The sequence below is a fragment of the Strix uralensis genome, chromosome 19, assembly GCF_047716275.1.
Source record: "Strix uralensis isolate ZFMK-TIS-50842 chromosome 19, bStrUra1, whole genome shotgun sequence".
NCBI lineage: Eukaryota > Metazoa > Chordata > Aves > Strigiformes > Strigidae > Strix > Strix uralensis.
The window spans coordinates 2,880,707-2,899,966 of NC_133990.1; the positions used below are offsets into that span (position 1 = coordinate 2,880,707).

General features: G+C 43.6%; 2 protein-coding genes across 2 annotated transcripts in view; both read right to left on the reverse strand.

Annotated features, from left to right (window-relative positions):
* Positions 1 to 1,019: 1,019 nt before the first annotated feature.
* Positions 1,020 to 17,927, reverse strand: LOC141951955 (myosin heavy chain, skeletal muscle, adult-like). Its single transcript, XM_074888839.1, has 38 exons — positions 17,721 to 17,927; positions 17,489 to 17,632; positions 17,239 to 17,395; positions 15,920 to 15,947; positions 15,708 to 15,822; positions 15,530 to 15,622; positions 15,339 to 15,402; positions 15,158 to 15,256; positions 14,956 to 15,059; positions 14,731 to 14,869; positions 13,896 to 14,014; positions 13,649 to 13,798; positions 13,125 to 13,295; positions 12,325 to 12,634; positions 12,098 to 12,171; positions 11,331 to 11,418; positions 11,119 to 11,236; positions 10,834 to 10,957; positions 10,612 to 10,748; positions 10,255 to 10,510; positions 7,831 to 8,073; positions 7,537 to 7,713; positions 7,305 to 7,450; positions 7,127 to 7,217; positions 6,649 to 7,038; positions 6,371 to 6,497; positions 6,077 to 6,195; positions 5,338 to 5,534; positions 4,853 to 5,036; positions 4,601 to 4,766; positions 4,324 to 4,448; positions 3,822 to 4,130; positions 3,513 to 3,716; positions 3,093 to 3,218; positions 2,828 to 2,998; positions 2,637 to 2,741; positions 2,406 to 2,501; positions 1,020 to 1,303 (listed from the first exon to the last, which is right to left on the reverse strand). Exons 1-38 carry the CDS (start codon positions 17,925 to 17,927, stop codon positions 1,151 to 1,153), a joined length of 5,826 nt encoding a protein of 1,941 aa, XP_074744940.1. The 3' UTR covers positions 1,020 to 1,150.
* LOC141951954 (myosin heavy chain, skeletal muscle, adult-like) overlaps positions 1,175 to 19,260 on the reverse strand; it is a 52,977-nt gene continuing 34,891 nt past the window's right edge. Inside the window, exon 39 of the mRNA XM_074888838.1 lies at positions 1,175 to 1,246. The gene's annotated coding sequence lies outside the window, so the exon portion shown is untranslated. The remainder of the gene's footprint in view (positions 1,247 to 19,260) is intronic.

Here is a 19,260-nt window from a genome sequence, read left to right on the forward strand (position 1 = left end):
AACATACCTTGGCACTGTCCGTCTGTCTTTCACCCAAACTAGAGGTAAAGAGTAATGCATCAGAATAATCCAGCTGGGACGGCTGATAGAGCACATGAGACTTCACGGATGTACGTGACCACTGTGCCTGTGCTGTTCAGATCAGGGTCTGAATGAAGGAAAAAGTGTTTGGCAATTTCCCCCTTCCCTTCTTCCCTCATCCCCTTCCCTCCTCTCCAAAACTATATGGTCTGTTTAGCCTGTAGGTAGGCCAAAAGTGAAGTACAGGTATGTGGGGAAGGAATGGAGGGGTACATCCATCAGTTTTCTTCCATCCTCTTGCCTGAGGCAATGCCACGTGGATCCTGTTGTGTGAGAGGTGACAAGGCTGACCTTTGAGGTGATGTGTTGAGGAGGTGTGTTGGTGCCATGCAGTGTGTGAGAAATGGGCCCTGAGGGGCCCCAGACAGGGCTCCATGTTTTCTCCACTGCAGAGAGACTAGGAGCAGGTGGTGGCAGCAGCTGAGGGAATCTAGGGGAAGAAAGATGGCACAACTTAAGGGCACTATCAATGTGTCGTAACGGTGCTCTGTGTGCCAAAAATCGTCTCTGCCAAGGAACTGCCGGTCCTTCACGGTGCAGTGTAGCTGTGACTTCTGGCAACTTACTCAGAGACTGATGTTTAGGGTTTGTGACTGCCAGGATCACAGACAAAAGCAGGGGAAGGAAAAAAGGAAAGGGATCGCCCTCTCTTGCTTCTCACATGGGAAGCAAGCTGTGCTGAAAGGACAATGAGAGAAGCATTAAAAGAATGTGAGGGCAGGAGCAGGGCAAGGAGCTGCTGGAGACAGAAGTGAGCACCAGCTGGACTATCAGTAGCCTCCACAGGAATGGCCAGCCTCCAAGTTGGCGGGTCCTCAATCCAGGGTTTGCATAAGCTTCTCCCTTTCCCCAGCTAGGAAAAGTAAGAAAACTTGTTCTGCAACAAATTATCCCAAGCTTGATCAGAAAAAAAACAAAGAAGGCACTGCTCATAGTGTGTATGCAGAGGAATCTACGGTCTTTATTCTCTAGACATTGAGGTGGGTACAAAGACTCATTACAGAAGAAAGCGACTGACAGGTTCACATTTTGTGCATCCTTCACGTCACTTTGTTGCATCATGACATCATCACTCCTCCTCTTCTATCTTCCTATGAAACTCCCGGCTCTTTGCTCGGAGCTTGTTGACCTGTGACTCTGCAATGTCAGCCCGCTCCTCGGCTTCCTCCAGCTCGTGCTGGATCTTGCGGAATTTGGAGAGGTTGACATTGGACAGTTCCTCCTGTGCGGGGAGAGGGAGTCAGTGGTGAGGAGCCCAGGCCAGGGGTTTCACTCTCCCTGCACCGTGGTAATGACAGGTGAGGCTCAAACCTCCATCCCCTAGCAACCTCTCCTTACACGTAAGCCTCACACAGACCTCCGCATCCTCTCCTTTTTAGAAGATTCATTGTAGACAGAGCACAACAGGGTTTGAACATAACTGTGCTCTGGAATGTGGAAAGGAAACAAACTGGGCAGCTGGAAATCAGATTTTGTTAGCTCTGGAATTAAATGTTCAGCTGCATCTGCAGATCCTGAGATGGGGTTAGGAATTTGTACGGGACCCAGTGAGTCCATGAGATCTCCTCCGTGTCCCTCTCACAAATCTCCTTATCCGAGTCCAAAAGCCCTTGTCTGTACTGGACTGTTTGCAGGAGCAGAGAAGCCATGCACAGACATTCAGGGGCTGCAGGACTTCCCTCGGTTCATCCCTGATTGCTGCATGCCCAGAAAAAGGCAAAGGCTCCTTGCACAATTCTAAATGCATTGCACAATGTGGCTTGAGAGGGTACTTCCAACACCTTCTCCATCCACTGAAATTTCCCTGGCCGTATACAAAATGTGGAGTTCCCTGTAGGAGATGAGCATATGCTCAATCAGAAGGATTTCTTACGCAACATTTCCTGTGTTCCTAGGCACAGAATTCTGGAGATTTGGCAGGCCATTTGCTTCCACATAACTACCAAGCTTCTCCCGATTGCAAGGGTCACAGGCATCTTTCATAAAGATAGTTACATGAATTTCACAATTCTGAAAATGTGTTCTTTTCAGAACTTCTTAATATATTGTACTATCAGTATTGTTAATAACAACTCCTTCTTGCAGACTGCTTTCTTGTCCTAATGCAAAAAAAATGTTCCGTGCACTTGCCCTCCTCATTAGCCTTCTTATTCCCTCACTGATTGCATTCTCAAAGGCTAGGCTAATTTATAAGCATTTCAGAGAACTTTAAGCCCTCCGTTATTGTCCACTGGAACTTTCCAAGTTTCCTGTAGTCATTTCCTCAATGACCACGCTACCCACTCGGAAAGTGTTTCTTGCCAAGCACTCAGAGTGATACTTACAGCCTCTTCGGATTGTCTCTTGTAGGATTTCACCTTCATTTGCAGCTTGTCCACCAGATCCTGCAGCCTGAGAATATTCTTCCGGTCTTCCTCAGACTAAAGCAGTTGGCAAACAGGAGAATTAATTGGTTTCCCCACCATGCGAGTTAGCAATTCCCCTTGACAACCAAGTGCAAAACTGTTTACTTCCTGCGAGAGGGCGTATCAGCCCAAGGAGGCCTCCTGCCTTACCTGGTAGGTCAGCTCCTTCACTCTCCTCTCGTACTTGCGCATGCCCTTCACGGCTTCACTGCTGCGCTTCTGCTCGGCATCAACCTCCCCTTCCAGCTCCCGCACCTGCAATGAGAAGCCCGGCTTTGGAGCTTCCCTGGTGGTTACTTACGTGACACGTTCACTCACACACAACTAAAAGCCCTACGCACTCTGGCCTCCAGCTTCTGGATTTGCTTCTTGCCTCCCTTCAGTGCCAACTGCTCGGCCTCATCCAGACGGTGCTGCAGGTCCTTCACCGTCTGGTCCAGGTTCTTCTTCATCCTCTCCAGGTGGGCACTGGTGTCCTGCTCCTTCTTCAGCTCTTCTGCCATCATGGCTGCCTGATGAGAGCAAAGGGTGAAAGCCATTTTGGGGCTGGAGACATTCTGGGGAGAAGGCAGTAATCTTAAGCAGTGAAAGGAACCCCCAGCTCACATCTGTGATGGCCTTCTTGGCCTTCTCTTCGGCATTGCGGGCTTCCTGGATCGTATCCTCCATTTCACCCTGAATTTGGGCGATGTCTGTTTCCAGCTTCTTCTTCGTGTTGATCAAGCTGGTGTTCTGTGCAAAGAGAGATAGCAAGACTTGTATTCTGAGGCCTGCAAAACCAAACCTACAGCTTGAGCCAAGGCTTTACTCTCCAAGCTTGCAATTCAAACTCTGGGATTCCTTTTAAAATGGTTGTTTACAAAATGTCAGTGGTGGGCTCAGGTGATGGGCTCCAAAGTGTGCCTTCCCTTGTGGGCAGCAGTAGACAGTCCTCTCTAGCCCACTCTCCTGCTCTATCCTGTGGTATATAGCAGCCCTCTGTGGCTGCCAAGTGTCAACACAACTGCTTTTGCACCACGCCCTGACCTGGGTATGGAGGAGCTGCACACGTTCAGTGGCATCCAGGAGCTCCTGCTCAGCCACTTTCCTCGACCGCTCCGTCTGCTCCAGGGCTGCCCGTAGCTCCTCAATTTCAGCCTGCAGCAGGTTTGCTCTGCGCTCCACCATGGCCACCTGCTCCTTCAGGTCCTCCTGTGTCCTGAGAGCATCGTCCAAGTGTATCTGGGTATCCTGTAAAAGAGACAAGAGATATTGCAAGGTGCTATGACAGCGTGCGCTTGGGTGCCAAAAACGTTAGTGATGTCACTTCTCTTTCTGTAGCTTTGCTGAACGGACCTTGAGCACTGCCTGCGTGTTTCTCAGGTTCTTTTGTGCCTCTGCAGCCACGCGGTTGGCATGGCTCAGCTGGATCTCCATTTCATTCAGGTCTCCCTCCATCTTCTTCTTCAGCCGCAGGGCTTCGTTCCTGCTCCTGATCTCAGCGTCCAGGCTGCTCTGCAAGGACTCCACGATTCGGAGGTGGTTTCTCTTCAGCTGGTCAATCTCCTCATCTTTCTCTGCGATCTTCCTGTCAATCTCAGATTTCACCTGGTTGAGCTCAAGCTGGAGGCGCAGGATCTTCCCCTCTTCATGTTCTAGGGAGGCCTGCACATGTGGACACAAACATTTGTAACATCGATAAAGCTACTGCTTGCTTTCTAGCTGATTACATAGTATTTCAGGAAATCTCAGCTGGCTGCGCTCCCCAGCCAGAACGGAGTGGGACCAAGGATTTTTCCACCATATTTCCCCATTGCTCATATTTTTAGTGCAAACACCAGTGATTGTAGGCGTGTACCTCAGCTTCCTCTAGAGCAGCCTGGATTTCAGATTTCTCCTGCTCAATCTGCTTCTTGACCTTCTCCAGCTCATGAATCACCTTTCCTCCCTCTGCAATCTGCTCCGTGAGGTCGGAAATCTCCTCTGCAAGGAAGGGTGAAAAGTGGCATGGTCAGGCACAGAGCTGAAGGGGAAGGGCCCTGCCACACCACGGTGACAAGTATCTTTGCAGACCTGCAGGCGGTAGTGGTGGACAGGGAGAAAGCCCTGCCAGGAGCAGAGGGCCAGGGACTTACGCTGCAAGTTCTTGTTCTCACGCTTCAGAGTTTCCAGGTGGTCCAAGGACTCCTCATAGGCATTCTTCATCTTAAACAGCTCCGTGCTGAGAGAGCGAGACTCCTTCTGGGAGGCTTCCAGCTCAGCCTGCGTTTCCTCATACTTCTGCTTCCATTCTGCCAGGATCTGAAGAGAAACGGGGCGTCAGTATGGAGGTGGCAATCAGGAGGACATGCTCTGCCCAGGAGCCCCGGCGCTGGAGCCCAAAAGACCTTGTCAAAGTTCTTCTGCTTCTTATCCAGAGCTGCACAGGCAGCATTAGATCGCTCCACGTCAATCATCAGGTCCTCCACTTCATTCTGCAGCCTCTGCTTTGTCTTTTCCAGGGAGGCACATTTGGCATTCACAGCCTCAACGTGTTCCTCTGCATCCTGCAGGCGCTGTGCCAGCTTCTTCCTGGGAGGAGATAAGCAAACCTCACGTTAGGACACATTTCCAATGTGTTTTTTATAAGAGCATGCTTAAGCATTTTGCAGTCTGCAGACACAAACACTGAAGGGCTTCATTAATGCTGTTATTAGCCTTTGTCATTATTAAAACCACTAAACCTTCTATTTGATAAAGATTGTCACTTTCTGTTACTTTTCCCCAAAGCAAATCCCGAACTTATTCCTCAGAATATCTTGGTGTCTCTCTTCCAATATTGCCTTTGAATTTTCAGGCACCCTTGGTTTCTTCACATCCTATTATCACGTACTTGGCCTCCTCCAGCTCCTCCGTACGCTGAATAGCATCCGTCTCGTATTTGGTTCTCCACTGGGCCACTTCGCTGTTGGCCTTGGACAGGGCACGCTGCAGCTCCCCCTTGGCTTCCTGCTCCTCCTCATATTGTTCCCGGAGCAAGTCACAGTCGTGCCGAGCTGACTGCAAGGCGTGGGCCAGGGCACTCTTGGCCTGGGGAGGAAATAGGATTGGGACAATGACTTGCCTGTGAGACAATAGAATGTTAATTTAGGGAATGTTGTTGAAAATTCTTTCAATTTGACATTTAAAGTCAACCTAAGGAAGAAAGTACATTTATTCCATGTTCCAAGTTCTGAGAAACTTCCTATCACTTCATTCATGAGAATCTAGAATGTTACATTTTTTAAATGACAGCTATAAATCTGGGAATTGTTGAATCCTTTTAAATATATTCTAAAATTTCAGCTTTCATTATGAAAAAAAAATAAGAAACACATTTTTAATAGATATAACTCAACCTTTTTTTACATACCATCATTAATTCAAATAAAGACCAGGTAGGAAATGATGTCCTCCTCAATTTTTCTTCCCACGCTAGAGAGGAAGGTGGCAAAATTGTGTATCTAGTTTGAGAGCTCCCAAATTAAAATGACATGGCTAATGTAATCTGATACTATGTGAGATTAGGAAATATCATGAAAGAAAGCGGAATCTGAATACAAAGTCAAACCCCCTACAGAAAGTAGCTTTACCTTTATTTCTTCCTCTAAATGTCTCTTTAGTTCCTCGATCTGCTGAGTAAATGCCTGTTTACCTCTGGATAGCTGAGATATCAGAGCATCTTTTTCTTCCACCTGGCGTGAATATTCACCTAAGAAATTTTACAGATAGACTGTAATTTAAAAAGCAAAACTAAACTAATGTGTCTTTAAAACACTGTATATCAGTTTATAGATTATAGACCAAATTGAGTAAAACTTCACTCTTTTTATTGTCATCATCACTTACAGGTTCTCTCATTTCAGAGGGGAGTGGAGGTGTGTTACCTGCTTCTGTCTGCAGACGAGCTCTTTGAGTGTTGAGGTCATTGATCATGCGCTGATTCTGCTCCTCCTTAGTTTTAATCTCACTCAGCTGGTCTTCCAGAGTGCGGCACATCTTCTCCAGATTTGCCTACAGAGCCAATACAAGCAAGGAAAGGAAATGAACACCTGGACTCTGCCTTATTCTCACAGCACAGACTTTGTGATGAAAATGTGGCTGGCAGATGTAGCCTATGTGCCATATTTTGGCCCTGTGGGCATGTTCCACTGCAATCCTGTACCTTGGCTTTGGAGACAGACTCCATGTTACTGGCTAAGTCGTCAATCTCCATCTTCAGCTCACTCTTCTCCTTCTCCAGCTTCTGCTTCACTCGTTGCAGGTTGTCGATCTGCTCCCCAAGCTCAGCTGTGCTGTCCGCGTGCTTCTTCCGCAGGGTGGCAGCCGTGGCTTCGTGCTGCAGCGTGGCCTCTTCGAGGTCACGCCGCATCTTCTGAAATTCTGCCTCACGCTTCTTGTTCATCTCGATCTGAGCTGCTGTAGCCCCTCCTGCTTCTTCCAGGCGCTCGCTGATCTCCTCTAGCTCCCTCGAGAGGTCAGCCCGATGCTTCTCTGCTTTTGCCCGAGAGGTTCGCTCTGCCTCAATCTCCTCCTCTAGTTCCTCAATACGAGCCTGGGGAACATTAGGGACCCTTCACACCCATGCCCTCCTCCTTCCTGACCCGACACTGGCTGAGAGAGGGCAAGGGACAGAGGCTTGCCTGCAGCTCCTTGATCTTCTTCTGTAATTGCATGCCCAGAAGTTGCTCATCCTCGATTTTGCTCTGGATCTGGCTGATTTCAAAGTCTTTCCTTTGGGCAAAGCAAACCGTGTCAGAGCTCAAAGAGAAAAGACAAGTGCACCAGCCCAGCACTCAGGGGCCCCACAGCCACACTTACTTCTTCAGTTTCTCATCCAGCTGCTGCTTATCATTTTCCAAGTCCATTATGGTGTCATGGGCCAGCTTCAGGTCTCCTTCAAGTTTCCTCTTAGCTCTCTCAAGGTCCATGCGCAGTTTCTTCTCTTGCTCCAGGGACCCTTCCAGCTAAAACAAACAAGACCATCATTGTTCCATCAGTCAGGTTTAACTCTATTACCTGTCCTGCTCTTGCTGTGTGCCTCCGTGCTTACATCGTCCACTTGCTGCTCCAGCTTGGTCTTAGCTTTGGTCAGCGTGTTGACTTTGTCCTCTTCTGCCTGCAGGTCATCCAGTGTCTGCTGATGGGCCTCTTGGAGGGCTTTCTTCTCTTTTGTCAGCTTCACAATGGTCTCATCCAGGGCTGCCATCTCCTCTGTGAGGTTTTTCACCTTTAAGAAGAACATAGCAAGTGCAGATAAAAAATTGGTTTTCAAAACTTTATACTGTATATTTGGGACAAAGCAGAAGTCTTTTCTGGAGTGAGAATGACTTCTTCTGCCTCGTACCTTGTTTTCTGTGGCATGCTTTTCCTTCTCAACCTTGGCCAGTGTTAACTCAAGGTCATCAATATCTTTCTTCAGCTCTGAGCATTCATCTTCCAGTTTCCTCTTCTTGGCTGTCAGCTCGGCATTAATTTCCTCCTCATCCTCAGCCCTTTCAGTCACCTCTTTAACTTTGGCTTCCAGCTGGATTTTGGTTTTGATGAGCTGGTCACATCTTTCCTCAGCATCAGCCAAGCTATCTGCTTCCTGGTGGGGACACACAGATTTTCTTGGTTTTCTTTTCTGAACTTTTCTATGTAAGCGTGCGTTAAAATGTGGCCAGAAGTTGGTCTCTCCTTAAGCAGCTTTAATCTTGCTCTATATTTTCTTCTGGGATGCATTATACAGCTCTCAGTTGGAAACAATATTGATTCCTAAACTTTTTTTCTCTCTCCTAAAAATTTCTCACAGATATGGTAGGTGTGAAAATTTCTCATTTACCTAGTAGAGGAAGGGCTCGGAGAAATTCCTCTTCACATATACAGTATTTAATATCTTTCCTTTTGTAACTGAATCCTTATTAACCTATGTTGGGACTAAAGGGTCTTGTAATCTCAACAATAATCTAATAGAAAAAGGATTAGTCTCTCTCTAAATGTATTATGACTGCTGCTTGTGTAATTGGGGTGTTAGCCTTGTAAATCAGCTACCTGTGTGTCATCCTTCCATACTGTATCTGGAGTGGCATATGCTGGTTTCAGCTGATTACCACATCATCTTACCCTTTGGTAGGATTTTGGTATAATGAATTTCCTTTGTCCCAAATGAACTTGAAAGCCAAATATCTTATAAGTCCAGTAGGATATTTATTTTACTCCATATAGCAGGGAAAACAGGCAACACACGGATCCCATTTGCTATGGGAATGTTCAAATAACTGGATAATTAAGTACCGTGGTAATTTAAGTAATTGAATGAGTAATTTAATGAGTAGATTAAGATGACTTTGTAAGGTGACTTTTAGAATATGAAATTTTTTTGTGTCTATTTTTAAGCAATATTTTATTTTGTGAACTGTTGGGTGTCTACAAGGTTCATAGCATTGGTAAAGCTTCATGATTAACATTTAAGATTAATCTGGTTATGAAGTTATCTTTACTAAAAGTATATTCCTTTCAGCATAAAGCCAACAAACAGTCCATGATTGCTTCCAACTCCCCACTTCAGAGTTGAGATAATACCAGGTTTGCCACTCTTATAAGCTCCACCAAGACCCAGTCTCTCCATATTGTCACGTTATATAGTGTTTTATTCCTTAGAATTGTTGCAGTTAACAAGTTACTCAAGTAGAACACCCCTCCCAAGGATGGATACCCAGCTTTGTTAACACTGAAATGATTGGTTTTCCTCACCACTTTCTTTTTTTCTGATACAGTATATGGGTTGGGTCTCTGCAATCAGTTGGCATAGAACAGGGGTGCAGAGAGGGAAATGTTGTCTGAATGTTCTCTCACTGTGTTTACAGTTAATAAAACTTCCATCTGACCTGTTCTAAATTATGACCCCCAGACTGGGAACCCCAACACAAGTACATTACAGAAAGATGGCTTTTCGTGGAAAGAAATGTTCTTTTAATAAAGATAACTTCTTAGCCAGACCTCTCAAATGTAAATATTAATAATTTTACCACCACAGGATGTTGTTTATAGTGGAACTACCATAGAAAATCCAGATTAGAGATGTAAAAACCTACAATGTTAAAAAAAACCCAAAACTTCTGCTTCATTATAAATTTTGGTTTTGACCTTGATTCATACCAGTTAAACCTAAAGCATACAGAGTTCTTTTGTGTAATTAACAACTGAGGGAAGAAACCCCACCACCAGATGGTGTGACTTTTCCTCAGAAACAGGAACTCTGTGGCTATATATTCTTAGACTAAGGAGAAATTTGAAGCTGTATTTCCCAGTTACTGAGTGAATGATTAACCACTAGTTATTAAGCAAAGGGTGGATGGCTTTTCCTGTACCTGAGTTCTCAAGTACCACTTTCAACTCTGGCTTGCATTTACGGTCCAAAATTAATTAATTGTTCTACATCCTGGTGAGACGAACATACACCCTGCAGGACTGAACTGCTCAGAGGGAGTTAGGGGTTCAGGCAAAACTTTGCTCTGAGTATCTCATGTTGGCTAGCTATATCTGTTTCCTTCCTCTGAAGGCAAGAGTAATGACTCTCACTTGGAGCTCCCTGCTTCTTTGCACTGGCTGTCAGTGTGCTCACCATGTCACTGACAGACTTTTGTTTCCTCAACTTCACATACATATGATGGACAATTCACCAAATAACTGACTTTTTGTCTTCTATAGTCTGACCTTCTGCTTTGTAAAAACCAGTCTAAATGTATAGACTCTTTTTCTGAATGATAAATTAATGGTGATTACTCACAGCCTGCACTTGGAGCTGCAGGTCATTTTTCTCCTGCACCAGTTTCACCATTTTCTCCTCCAGCTCCTTCCTCTTTGCCTCAGACTTTGCAAGCTCTTCCTTGGTTTTCTCAAACTCTTCCTTCATGTTGGCCATCTCCTTCTCAGATTCTGCACTCTTCAGCAAGGGCTTGATCTTGAAGAACAGCTTCATCCAGGGCCAGTGCTTGACGTTCATGAACGCACGAATGTTGTACTGGATGCAGAAGATGGACTCCCTGAAGCATAATTTAAAAGTACATTGAATATTTTCAGTATGACGGGTGCCAACACTTTCTCCCAAGTACAGTGACTTTAACTGAAGATGAGGAACGTCTACCTCCTCTGCACCATTCTCTGGTATTCGACTCTCATCAGGAAGCCCCTGCATCTGGCCTGGGTGCGAGTGATGAGCTGTGCCAGCTTCTCATCCCTCATCTCCTCCAGGAGTCCCAGCAGCCCAGCTTTGAAGAATACCTTGAGAAAGGGAATGTTGCAGCACATCACTGTCACATAGAACAAAGCACTGACCCGCAGTGAGTGAGCCAAGGAGGGTTTGTACCTTGGTGTGGCCAAATTTATACTGGGTGTGGTCCACATCGATTGACCCAAGAAGCTTCTCAGAAGCCTTCTTGCTATCAATGAACTGTCCCTCTGGGATAGCACTGGCATTAAGCACCTTGTATCTGTGAAAAGAGAAAGAGGAAGATAAGGCTATTTTTGTCCCAGCCAACACACACTAGCTACTGAACCCCATCAGCTCACATACAGCTATTTTTGACAACAGAGTCCAGCCTGAATGAACCAATATTGTTTGTAATGATGCTGACGAGTGCAGTGCTCTTACCTCTGCTTGAAGTCAGCGTAGAGAACTCTGCTGGGGAAACCTTTCCTGCAAATTCTGATGCCTTCCAGCACTCCGTTACACCGCAGCTGGTGAAGTACCAGTTCATGTTCCATGGCACCTAGCAATTCAGAGCATAAATGCATACTACAGCTTCCAGTGCAGAGGGGGACGATTGTATCAGAGCAAGTTCTCTGTCTGCTTGAGCATCTTACCAGGTGTTTTTGTTTCATTTGGGATGATACAACGGACAAAATGGGGGTGAGTGCTCCGTAGATTGGTCATCAGCTTGTTTAAGTTCTCCTAGAGGGACCAGTCAGTAATGTGAGTTTCCTATGTCCAGTGTTAGATGAATCAAGCCCATGGTAATGACTTTACGACTTCTCAAAATTAGCTGGGTTTCAGAACACTTAGGTAAAGACACGGAAACCAAATATTTCTTCTATTTGAAGATATTGAACACCATTTTTACAGACTGAAATACTATCATGTTGATATTGATCCAGTGAAAAATAATATAGGATTTCACACTCTCACACAAAGTAATTAACTTTTAGATTTCTCATGTTCTGCCTTCTAAAGTCAATCTACTTAAGTTTAGAAAATTTGGGGTTTTTTCAAATAAGATAAATATCTCTTTGGAGAATGTTTATAAGGAGACTCTCAATTCCCCAAAATATCAACCTCACAGAAACATAGGAATGCTAAAATTATAGTTCTAGTCTGACCCAAAGACATAAAAATATAAAGATCTGAATAATATCATCTCAAAAAAAAAAAAAGATCTTCATGATCTTTAAAGACTGAATGTGTATTTTTGAACCCAACATATTAGCAATATTGAAATAGATCCTGGAAAACCTGATGTGGAATTTCCAAATAATTTTACCACTATTCTAACAATGCAAAATAGCCCTTTCAATTTTATATTCTTAGCTCCCTTTCTTCACATTACAAAGAAATAACAAATGCGATACTGTACTCGGAAAAGAGCTGAGACAGTCTGGAAAGAAGAACCCTTCTTCTTGCCACCCTTTTTGCCACCACCACCAGCCTCTGTAAATGGAAGAAAAGAAAAAAGTGTTGAAATATGGATGTTGCATATTGGAAACGACAGAACACAAAACAACTTTAGATGTTTACTGTTTACTGCTTTAATTCTGGGTCAACATTGTCCCACACTGAAAATACAGTTTTCACAGAGCTGACCTGCATCTGCTCCACCGTAGGTGGCAAAGAGTAAGGCCAGTGTCTTCACCGATGATTTCTGGTACAACCCAATGACAGTTTCATTCAGGGGGTCCTTGTTCTTCTCAAGCCAGCCAGAGATGTTGTAGTCCACTGTGCCAGCATAGTGCACCAGGGAGAAGTGGGCCTCAGCCTTGCCTTTGGCAGGCTTGGGCTTCTGGAAGTTTGCAGACTTGCCCAGATGCTGGTCATAGAGCTTGTTCTTGAAAGAGGTGTCAGTTGCCTTGGGGAACATGCACTCCTCTTCCAAGATGGAGAAGATGCCCATGGGCTGGAAGACATTGCAACAGACAAGAGGTAGAAACAGATTAGAATGCAGACATCCCTTGGTTGGAAAGTTGCCAGAGACAGAAGAGAAAGTTGTTCTCATGCATTTCAAAACAATAAGTCAGAGAAAATTAACTAAGGCTCAAATTTTTCCAGTGTTGCTGCTTCATTTGAGCTTATGTAGATGCCTTTGCTGATGAAAAAATTACAAATATGACATTGTGAAATACTATCCTCTCCATAAAACTTTTTTACTCATAGGTACTTACAGAACATGAAAGACTTTTACATAACTTCATTTTATACTACAGAAATGAATAGTCTCACCAAAAGTCCTGATATCTGACTATGATCTCCAAGAACACTTCCACCCTGTTGCCACTTTCATGGGGTATATATTTGAAAAAGCCAGAATATTCTCACATGCTTCTTAAGTATGTGTCTTGGCAAATATGGAAGATCCAACATATAATAGTCTTAAACAGGAAGGATACCTTCTCAATGAGCTCAATGCAGGCAGCCAGGTCCATCCCAAAGTCAATGAATGTCCATTCAATTCCCTCCTTCTTGTACTCCTCCTGCTCCAGCACGAACATGTGGTGGTTGAAGAACTGTTGCAGTTTCTCATTGGTGAAGTTGATACACAGCTGCTCAAAGCTGTTGAACTGCCAGACATAAGAAGAAATGCAATGTTTTCAAGGTTCAGCAATAATAGCAAGGTTTTCTCTTGTGTAATCCTAATTCATCATGGGTGATATTTTAAATACAAGGCTTCTTCCTATGTAGTTTTCCTGTGTTATGTCTCTAAGATAGGCTTTGCATTTAGAAAAGAGAGGTTTCAAATTCAGTGTAATTAGGAGGTTAGTTTTCTTTTTTTTTTCAGGATTAAAAATGATGATTCAGAAAGCCCTGCAAATAAGTGTAGGAAGATACTAACTTCTATTAAAAATGTGCCTCAGAATTCCCTTTACTCTCAATTATTGTTCTATGAAAATGCTAGGAAAACTTTATTCCTTACATCAAAGATCTCAAAGCCAGCAATGTCCAGGACACCAATGAAGTACTGTCTGGGTTGTTTGGTATCCAGCTGTTGGTTGATGCGAATAACCATCCACAGGAACATCTTCTCATAGACAGCCTTTGCCAGAGCACCCACTGCATTGTTCACCTAAAGCAAGGAGAAAAGTTTGGATGTTACTATACACAGCAGAGAAGAATCAACAGGAACCATCAAAGCATGTTCCAGGTTACCACATTTTTCCTACCTGCTGCACAGTTTGACCCTTGGTCACATATTCATTTCCCACCTTGACTCGGGGATAGCACAATGCCTTGAGCAGGTCTGCTGAGTTCAGACCCATCAAGTAGGCAGCCTTGTCAGCCACTAAACACCAGAAAAGAGTGAGAGAGAAATAAATATTGGACAATTCCTAAAATGTGGTTCTTGAGAGACTATCTCAAAACTAACAGCAGTGTTCGCTGTTAGAGAGTTGCACAAAAATATCTGAGTCAAAGCTACAAAGCTAATTTCTCTGTTGTCTTCAAGATTCAGAGTCTACAACACTTTCTGAGTTTCTACAAATGTCGTTCAAGAAAATTCATTGCTTTCAACCTTTTTCAGGCATGACTATGTGACTTCACACTTTCTTTCTAGTTGTATAGTAAGAGGATTCTTCACTCAGAGAGCTGGAGGCATGGATTGTACTCCCTGATATGACAGAGACTAATCAAATAGACATCGCACATCAGAATTCCCCTCAATAGGTGAGGGTGAATAGGAGCACAGTCTCCCATCCTGTTAGGGCTAAACCACTTCACTACCCCACAGTACAGCAGAGATTGAAAGGTGTATTCCAACTAAAATATGACTAATAATGTTACAGGAATTGATATCCATGCCTCCTGGCTTCCTGACAGTGTATACCAGATCTCTTATTTATTAAGTAGTCACAGAATAAAATTACAGATGAGATATATGACTCAGATGTCACCTATCCATCGAACAATTTAGTTTACAATTTTACATATTTAAAGCCTAAAATATATCTAAGTCCTTTTGGTGACAATCCCTCTTGGAAAGCTTGCTGAATTTGCTGATACCTTCTGTGCCGTCTGGCTCTGCCTGCTCTTCTCGTTGTTTCTGCTTGAACTTCAGGTTCCCGTAGTGCATGACAGCCCCTGTCAGCTTGTAGATGGCGGTCTTTTCATCAGCAGTGAAGCCCAGGATGTCAATGGCACTCTGGTAATACAATCGGCAAAGTGAAATATCTGAATGTTACGTGATGTATGACTTGTGCCTGTTGACCTGTTTTGTAAGTTACTTACATCTGTAGCCATCAGCTCCTCCTTGTCATCAATGCTGGGAACACTGATCTCACCTTGACTCACATAATGGTAATCATAAGGGTTGGTGGTAATGAGGAGCATGTCTGAAAACAATAAAAGGAGAAAAACAAGCTTACTTTCGCTTTTCAGATGACACAATAAGCTATTGCTCTGTGATCTTCCTTCAAAACAGTGATCTTACCAATTAGCTCCGGCTTCTTGTTGGACATGATCTGATAAAATATGTGGTAGCTTCTTTCTGCCTTAAGTTGGAAAGTGACTCTGGACTTCTCCAGCAGATCTGGAAAGGACAGTAGGACAGAGTTAGCACAAGAACTGGGAAGGGTTAGAAGGACTGCGATCAGGCCAGGAGAGTGTCTTACAAGTTTCAATGTCGGCAGAAGCCAGTTTGCCTGTGGCCCCAAAGTGGATTCTGATGAATTTGCCCTGTTAAGGGGAAAAAGAAGCATTTCAGCCTCGGTACATTTCATTGCCATCTCCCTATGTGAGAACACCACTAGCCCATCACTGCTGTTGTAATGAGGAGGCATTTTTGTCCAAAGCAACAACTTACAAAGCGTGAGGAGTTGTCATTCCTCACGGTCTTGGCGTTTCCAAAGGCCTCCAGCAGTGGGTTAGCGCTGATGATTTGATCCTCAAGCGTTCCCTGCAGAATTATAATTATTCAGTTACAGTGTTTAGTTGACATGGCAATTACATGTTGAGAATTCGGTCTGTTCTTCCTCACTCACCTGCATTTTGCCTGACGTCTGCTCCTCCTTCTTCTTCTCCCCACTCGCTGCAATTGTTGCAAAGTACTGGATGACACGCTTTGTGTTCACAGTCTTCCCTGCTCCGGATTCTCCGCTGTGAAACCAAAGAGAGAAGCAGAGAGCGTGTGGTCAGGCGGGAGGTCCCCCAGCACCGGGCAGCCCCACAGGGACCCGACAAGGGGTGTACATACGTGATCAGGATCGACTGGTTCTCACGATCTGTGAAAAGACAGAGATAAGAAAGCTTTTCCTAGTGCTCATGAATAACAAAGAACTCAAAAACTAGGAGAAAGATATAAACTGAAGCTTCCAGAGAATGCAAGGACAGAAAACATTGAAAATCCCTGGGAATCAGGGTGGGTACTTTTGATGCTCCTAGAAGTCCTTCAGGTATTATCAACTGGATCAGTAAAGATACCAGTTCAGAGCAGCTTTCGTAGTCTTAGGCTTTTCAAGATATTGTCTTCTCATCTTATTAAGTAGGTAAGTACATGTTACAAAAATATTGAGATTGGGCTTTGACAATATTTAAATTCTTTTGAAGCTAAAATTTCCCTGAGTAATCGTACGAAAATTTGGAGGCATCATGAATAACAGAAATATCTGACCAACATCTTTCAGTATTTTTCATCTTTTTTTTAAACCCCTATACATACAGAAATTATATACTACTGAAATCATACATGGACAAGGTTAATTTTTCATTTTTCTATTCTGGATCTATTTCCCAGTTTGTTACAAAAGAACAGGAAAAGAAGATCTAGAATCCTGCACATCTTTGATTTCAATGCACACATAGGGAGGGGAAAATAACAGGTGGAAGGAAGAAGAGAAAGCAGAAAACAAAATTTAAAAGCCAGTCAATTTAAATGTTAAAAGCTTTGGTTTTTTTCTTGACATTGTTTTTCTGAGGTTTACTTTTCACTATAAGGTGCAATTGATTTACAGTTGCATAGATCAGTGTAGGAGTTACACAGGTCATTAAAGGCTATATGTACTTTAGTCTAACCTGTCATCTTCTCCATCGTGAATACCATTTGTATAATAATCAAGTGAAGCTTATGTACCTGTTCAATGAAGAGATAGTCTGTTTTGCTTATTAACACTGATGTTTGCAAATTTGAATTGCCTGTATACACATCATTTATAGGGTTTGGGTCATATCATTGTACTCTCTGGCTGAGACTAATTTAGTGATTAAGATACATAAATCTATGCATATATGTAAGATCCCATTACAGTCAGTAAAGCCTACACCAGAAAACAGGTGTCTTATTTCCAGTGAAATCACTCCTTCTAGATTATTTTCATTAGGTCCAGGTCTTTATTAATTCTAGTGGGAACACAGACACTCAGCTCACACCAACCATTACAGTTAAGTGCATTAATCTTCCATTAATTTCACACACACACTATTTTAAGTGTTGCACTATATTTGCAGAGAATACCCTATATTTCCCTCTACAGATAGTTCATTGCAAAAGCAATTCAAAGGAAATCAAGCGCTCACCAGTCAGCATGAACTGATAGGCATTGTCAGAGATGGAGAAGATGTGTGGAGGGGCCTCCTGGCGCTTCTTGCCTCGGTAGGCCAACACCACCTCCGGGTTGTACACCGGCAGCCACTTGTAGGGGTTGACAGTGACGCAGAAGAGACCCGAGTAGGTCTGTGAGGAAGGGAGACAGCACGTTGGCTTCCACTTACCCTGGCAGAGCAGTTCCTCCTCGCTGCCCGGAGGAAGACTGCTGCTGGTACTTACGTAGATCATCCAGGCTGCGTAACGCTCTTTGAGGTTGTACAGCACAGCGGGTTCATGGAGGTGGGTCATCATGGCCATGTCCTCGATTTTATCATATTTGGGAGGGTTCATGGAGAAGATTTGATCATCCTTCACGGTCAGGGTCTGCCAAAGAAACAAAAGATCCATGTATGTCAGCTAAGAGCTGAGAGTGGGAATCAAATGGTGTCCTTCAGCCTTGCTTTTCACTCACCTCTCCACCTTCAGTCTTGACAGTGACCTTCCCTGACTCCCTGCTTTGGACTGTCCCTTTCACAAAGGATTCCTTAGGATGGGTCACAAAGACCGATGACTTGGCATCAAAAGGCTTGTTCTGGGCCTCGATTCTCTCCTTTTCTGACTTCCGGAGGTAAGGGGCCGCCTCCCCAAAAACAGCCATCTCAGAGTCTGAAGAGGCCATGTCTGCACTTTATTGAAAGCACGACAGCAGAGGTGTCTAGTGGGGAAAAAAAGATTATGGATCACTGAGAAGAATAACATAATCTGTATCAGTGAGAAAACTCCTTTGCTCTTTAGCTAATAAATAGCTAGCTAATCTCCTAGAATATCTCTTGGAAGTAACCACTGAAATACACTTTGATTTGAACTTAAATGTACCCTAGTCCCACTCAAGAGAGAGACTTAGTCTTCTAAAACATGTAGGCCTTGTAACAGTAAATAGAACATCTTCTGAATATTGACTACAGTAACTCACCTTGATGAATTCTGACCAGATTTGAGGTCTTCACATAAAAGAATCTACAGCCAGAGTAAATCACTCTCTGTTCCGGTCATTAATTATGAGTGATGACTCTTCAAGTGAGTACTTTCTTGTTAAAAGTATTACCTTGTGTTCTAAAGATGACAAATTACTTCGCTCTTTAGATCTTCCCTATTTTCAACAGTCTAGCTTAAGCAAAAGTTGGTAGAAATATAAGACAATATACAAAAAGAACTCATGCAGCTGTTTAAAAGTCCTGTGTTAGACTGTTGTCTAGGAGTGCATTATTCAGGGTGTTACCCTTGGAGAAAGGCTTGTATCCTGGAAATTAGCCAACCCTGTAAAATAGGAACGGTAGTTGTTTCTTACTGATGCATGGAATTCCAGAGACAAATTATAGATTGAAGATTCAGACATGCATTGAAATTATATTGGAAAATTTTTTTTCACATGGGCACTCCCTCGTGGAAATGGTTGCCAGAGGCAGGAGAAATGAAATGGGATATTGCAAGGACATTGTCTTCTTTCTTCAAGCTCACAAAGTGCATGCACTTACCTTGAAGCCTTCAGTGGAGACAGGCCAGACTTGTTGCTGGGAGATTTTATAGCGTCTCGTCCGCGGATGCTGCAGATGCTCCCCCTTTCTTCGGTCAAAACATTTCTGGCAAACCTTCTTTGGCAAAGCATTGTCTGGCAAACTAAGGGCATAATTGTCATTTGATTTGAATGATATAATTAGAACATTTTTATATCTTACTGACTATGTGAATACATCTATAAATAATTTGTCAAGAGTGTTAAGGAGAGAATCTAGACTACTCAAGGCACTTAGAGAACTTGGATGCAGGGACTTATGGTTCCTATTGCTGACTTTCTCGGTGATTTGCTGTTTGACTCATGGTAGTTTCCCTGGTATGTTTATACCACAACTTTTCAGTCATGTAATGGGGATGATAATATCTATGATCAAACATGTGCATTGATAGGAACAGGAAAAGTATGTTAAAAACCAGCAAATAATTGTTGTTAGGAG

Excerpts from the sequence above, each read along its gene's own strand:
- LOC141951955 (XM_074888839.1), bottom strand. The coding sequence starts at position 17,927 with ATGGCCTCTTCAGACTCTGAGATGGCTGTTTTTGGGGAGGCGGCCCCT. Across the intron at positions 7,714-7,830 it reads AGCATGCCACAGAAAACAAG|GTGAAAAACCTCACAGAGGA; the intron begins GTACGAGGCAGA and ends TTCTTCTTAAAG. Across the intron at positions 6,196-6,370 it reads TCGTCTGCAGACAGAAGCAG|GTGAATATTCACGCCAGGTG; the intron begins GTAACACACCTC and ends AAAATTTCTTAG.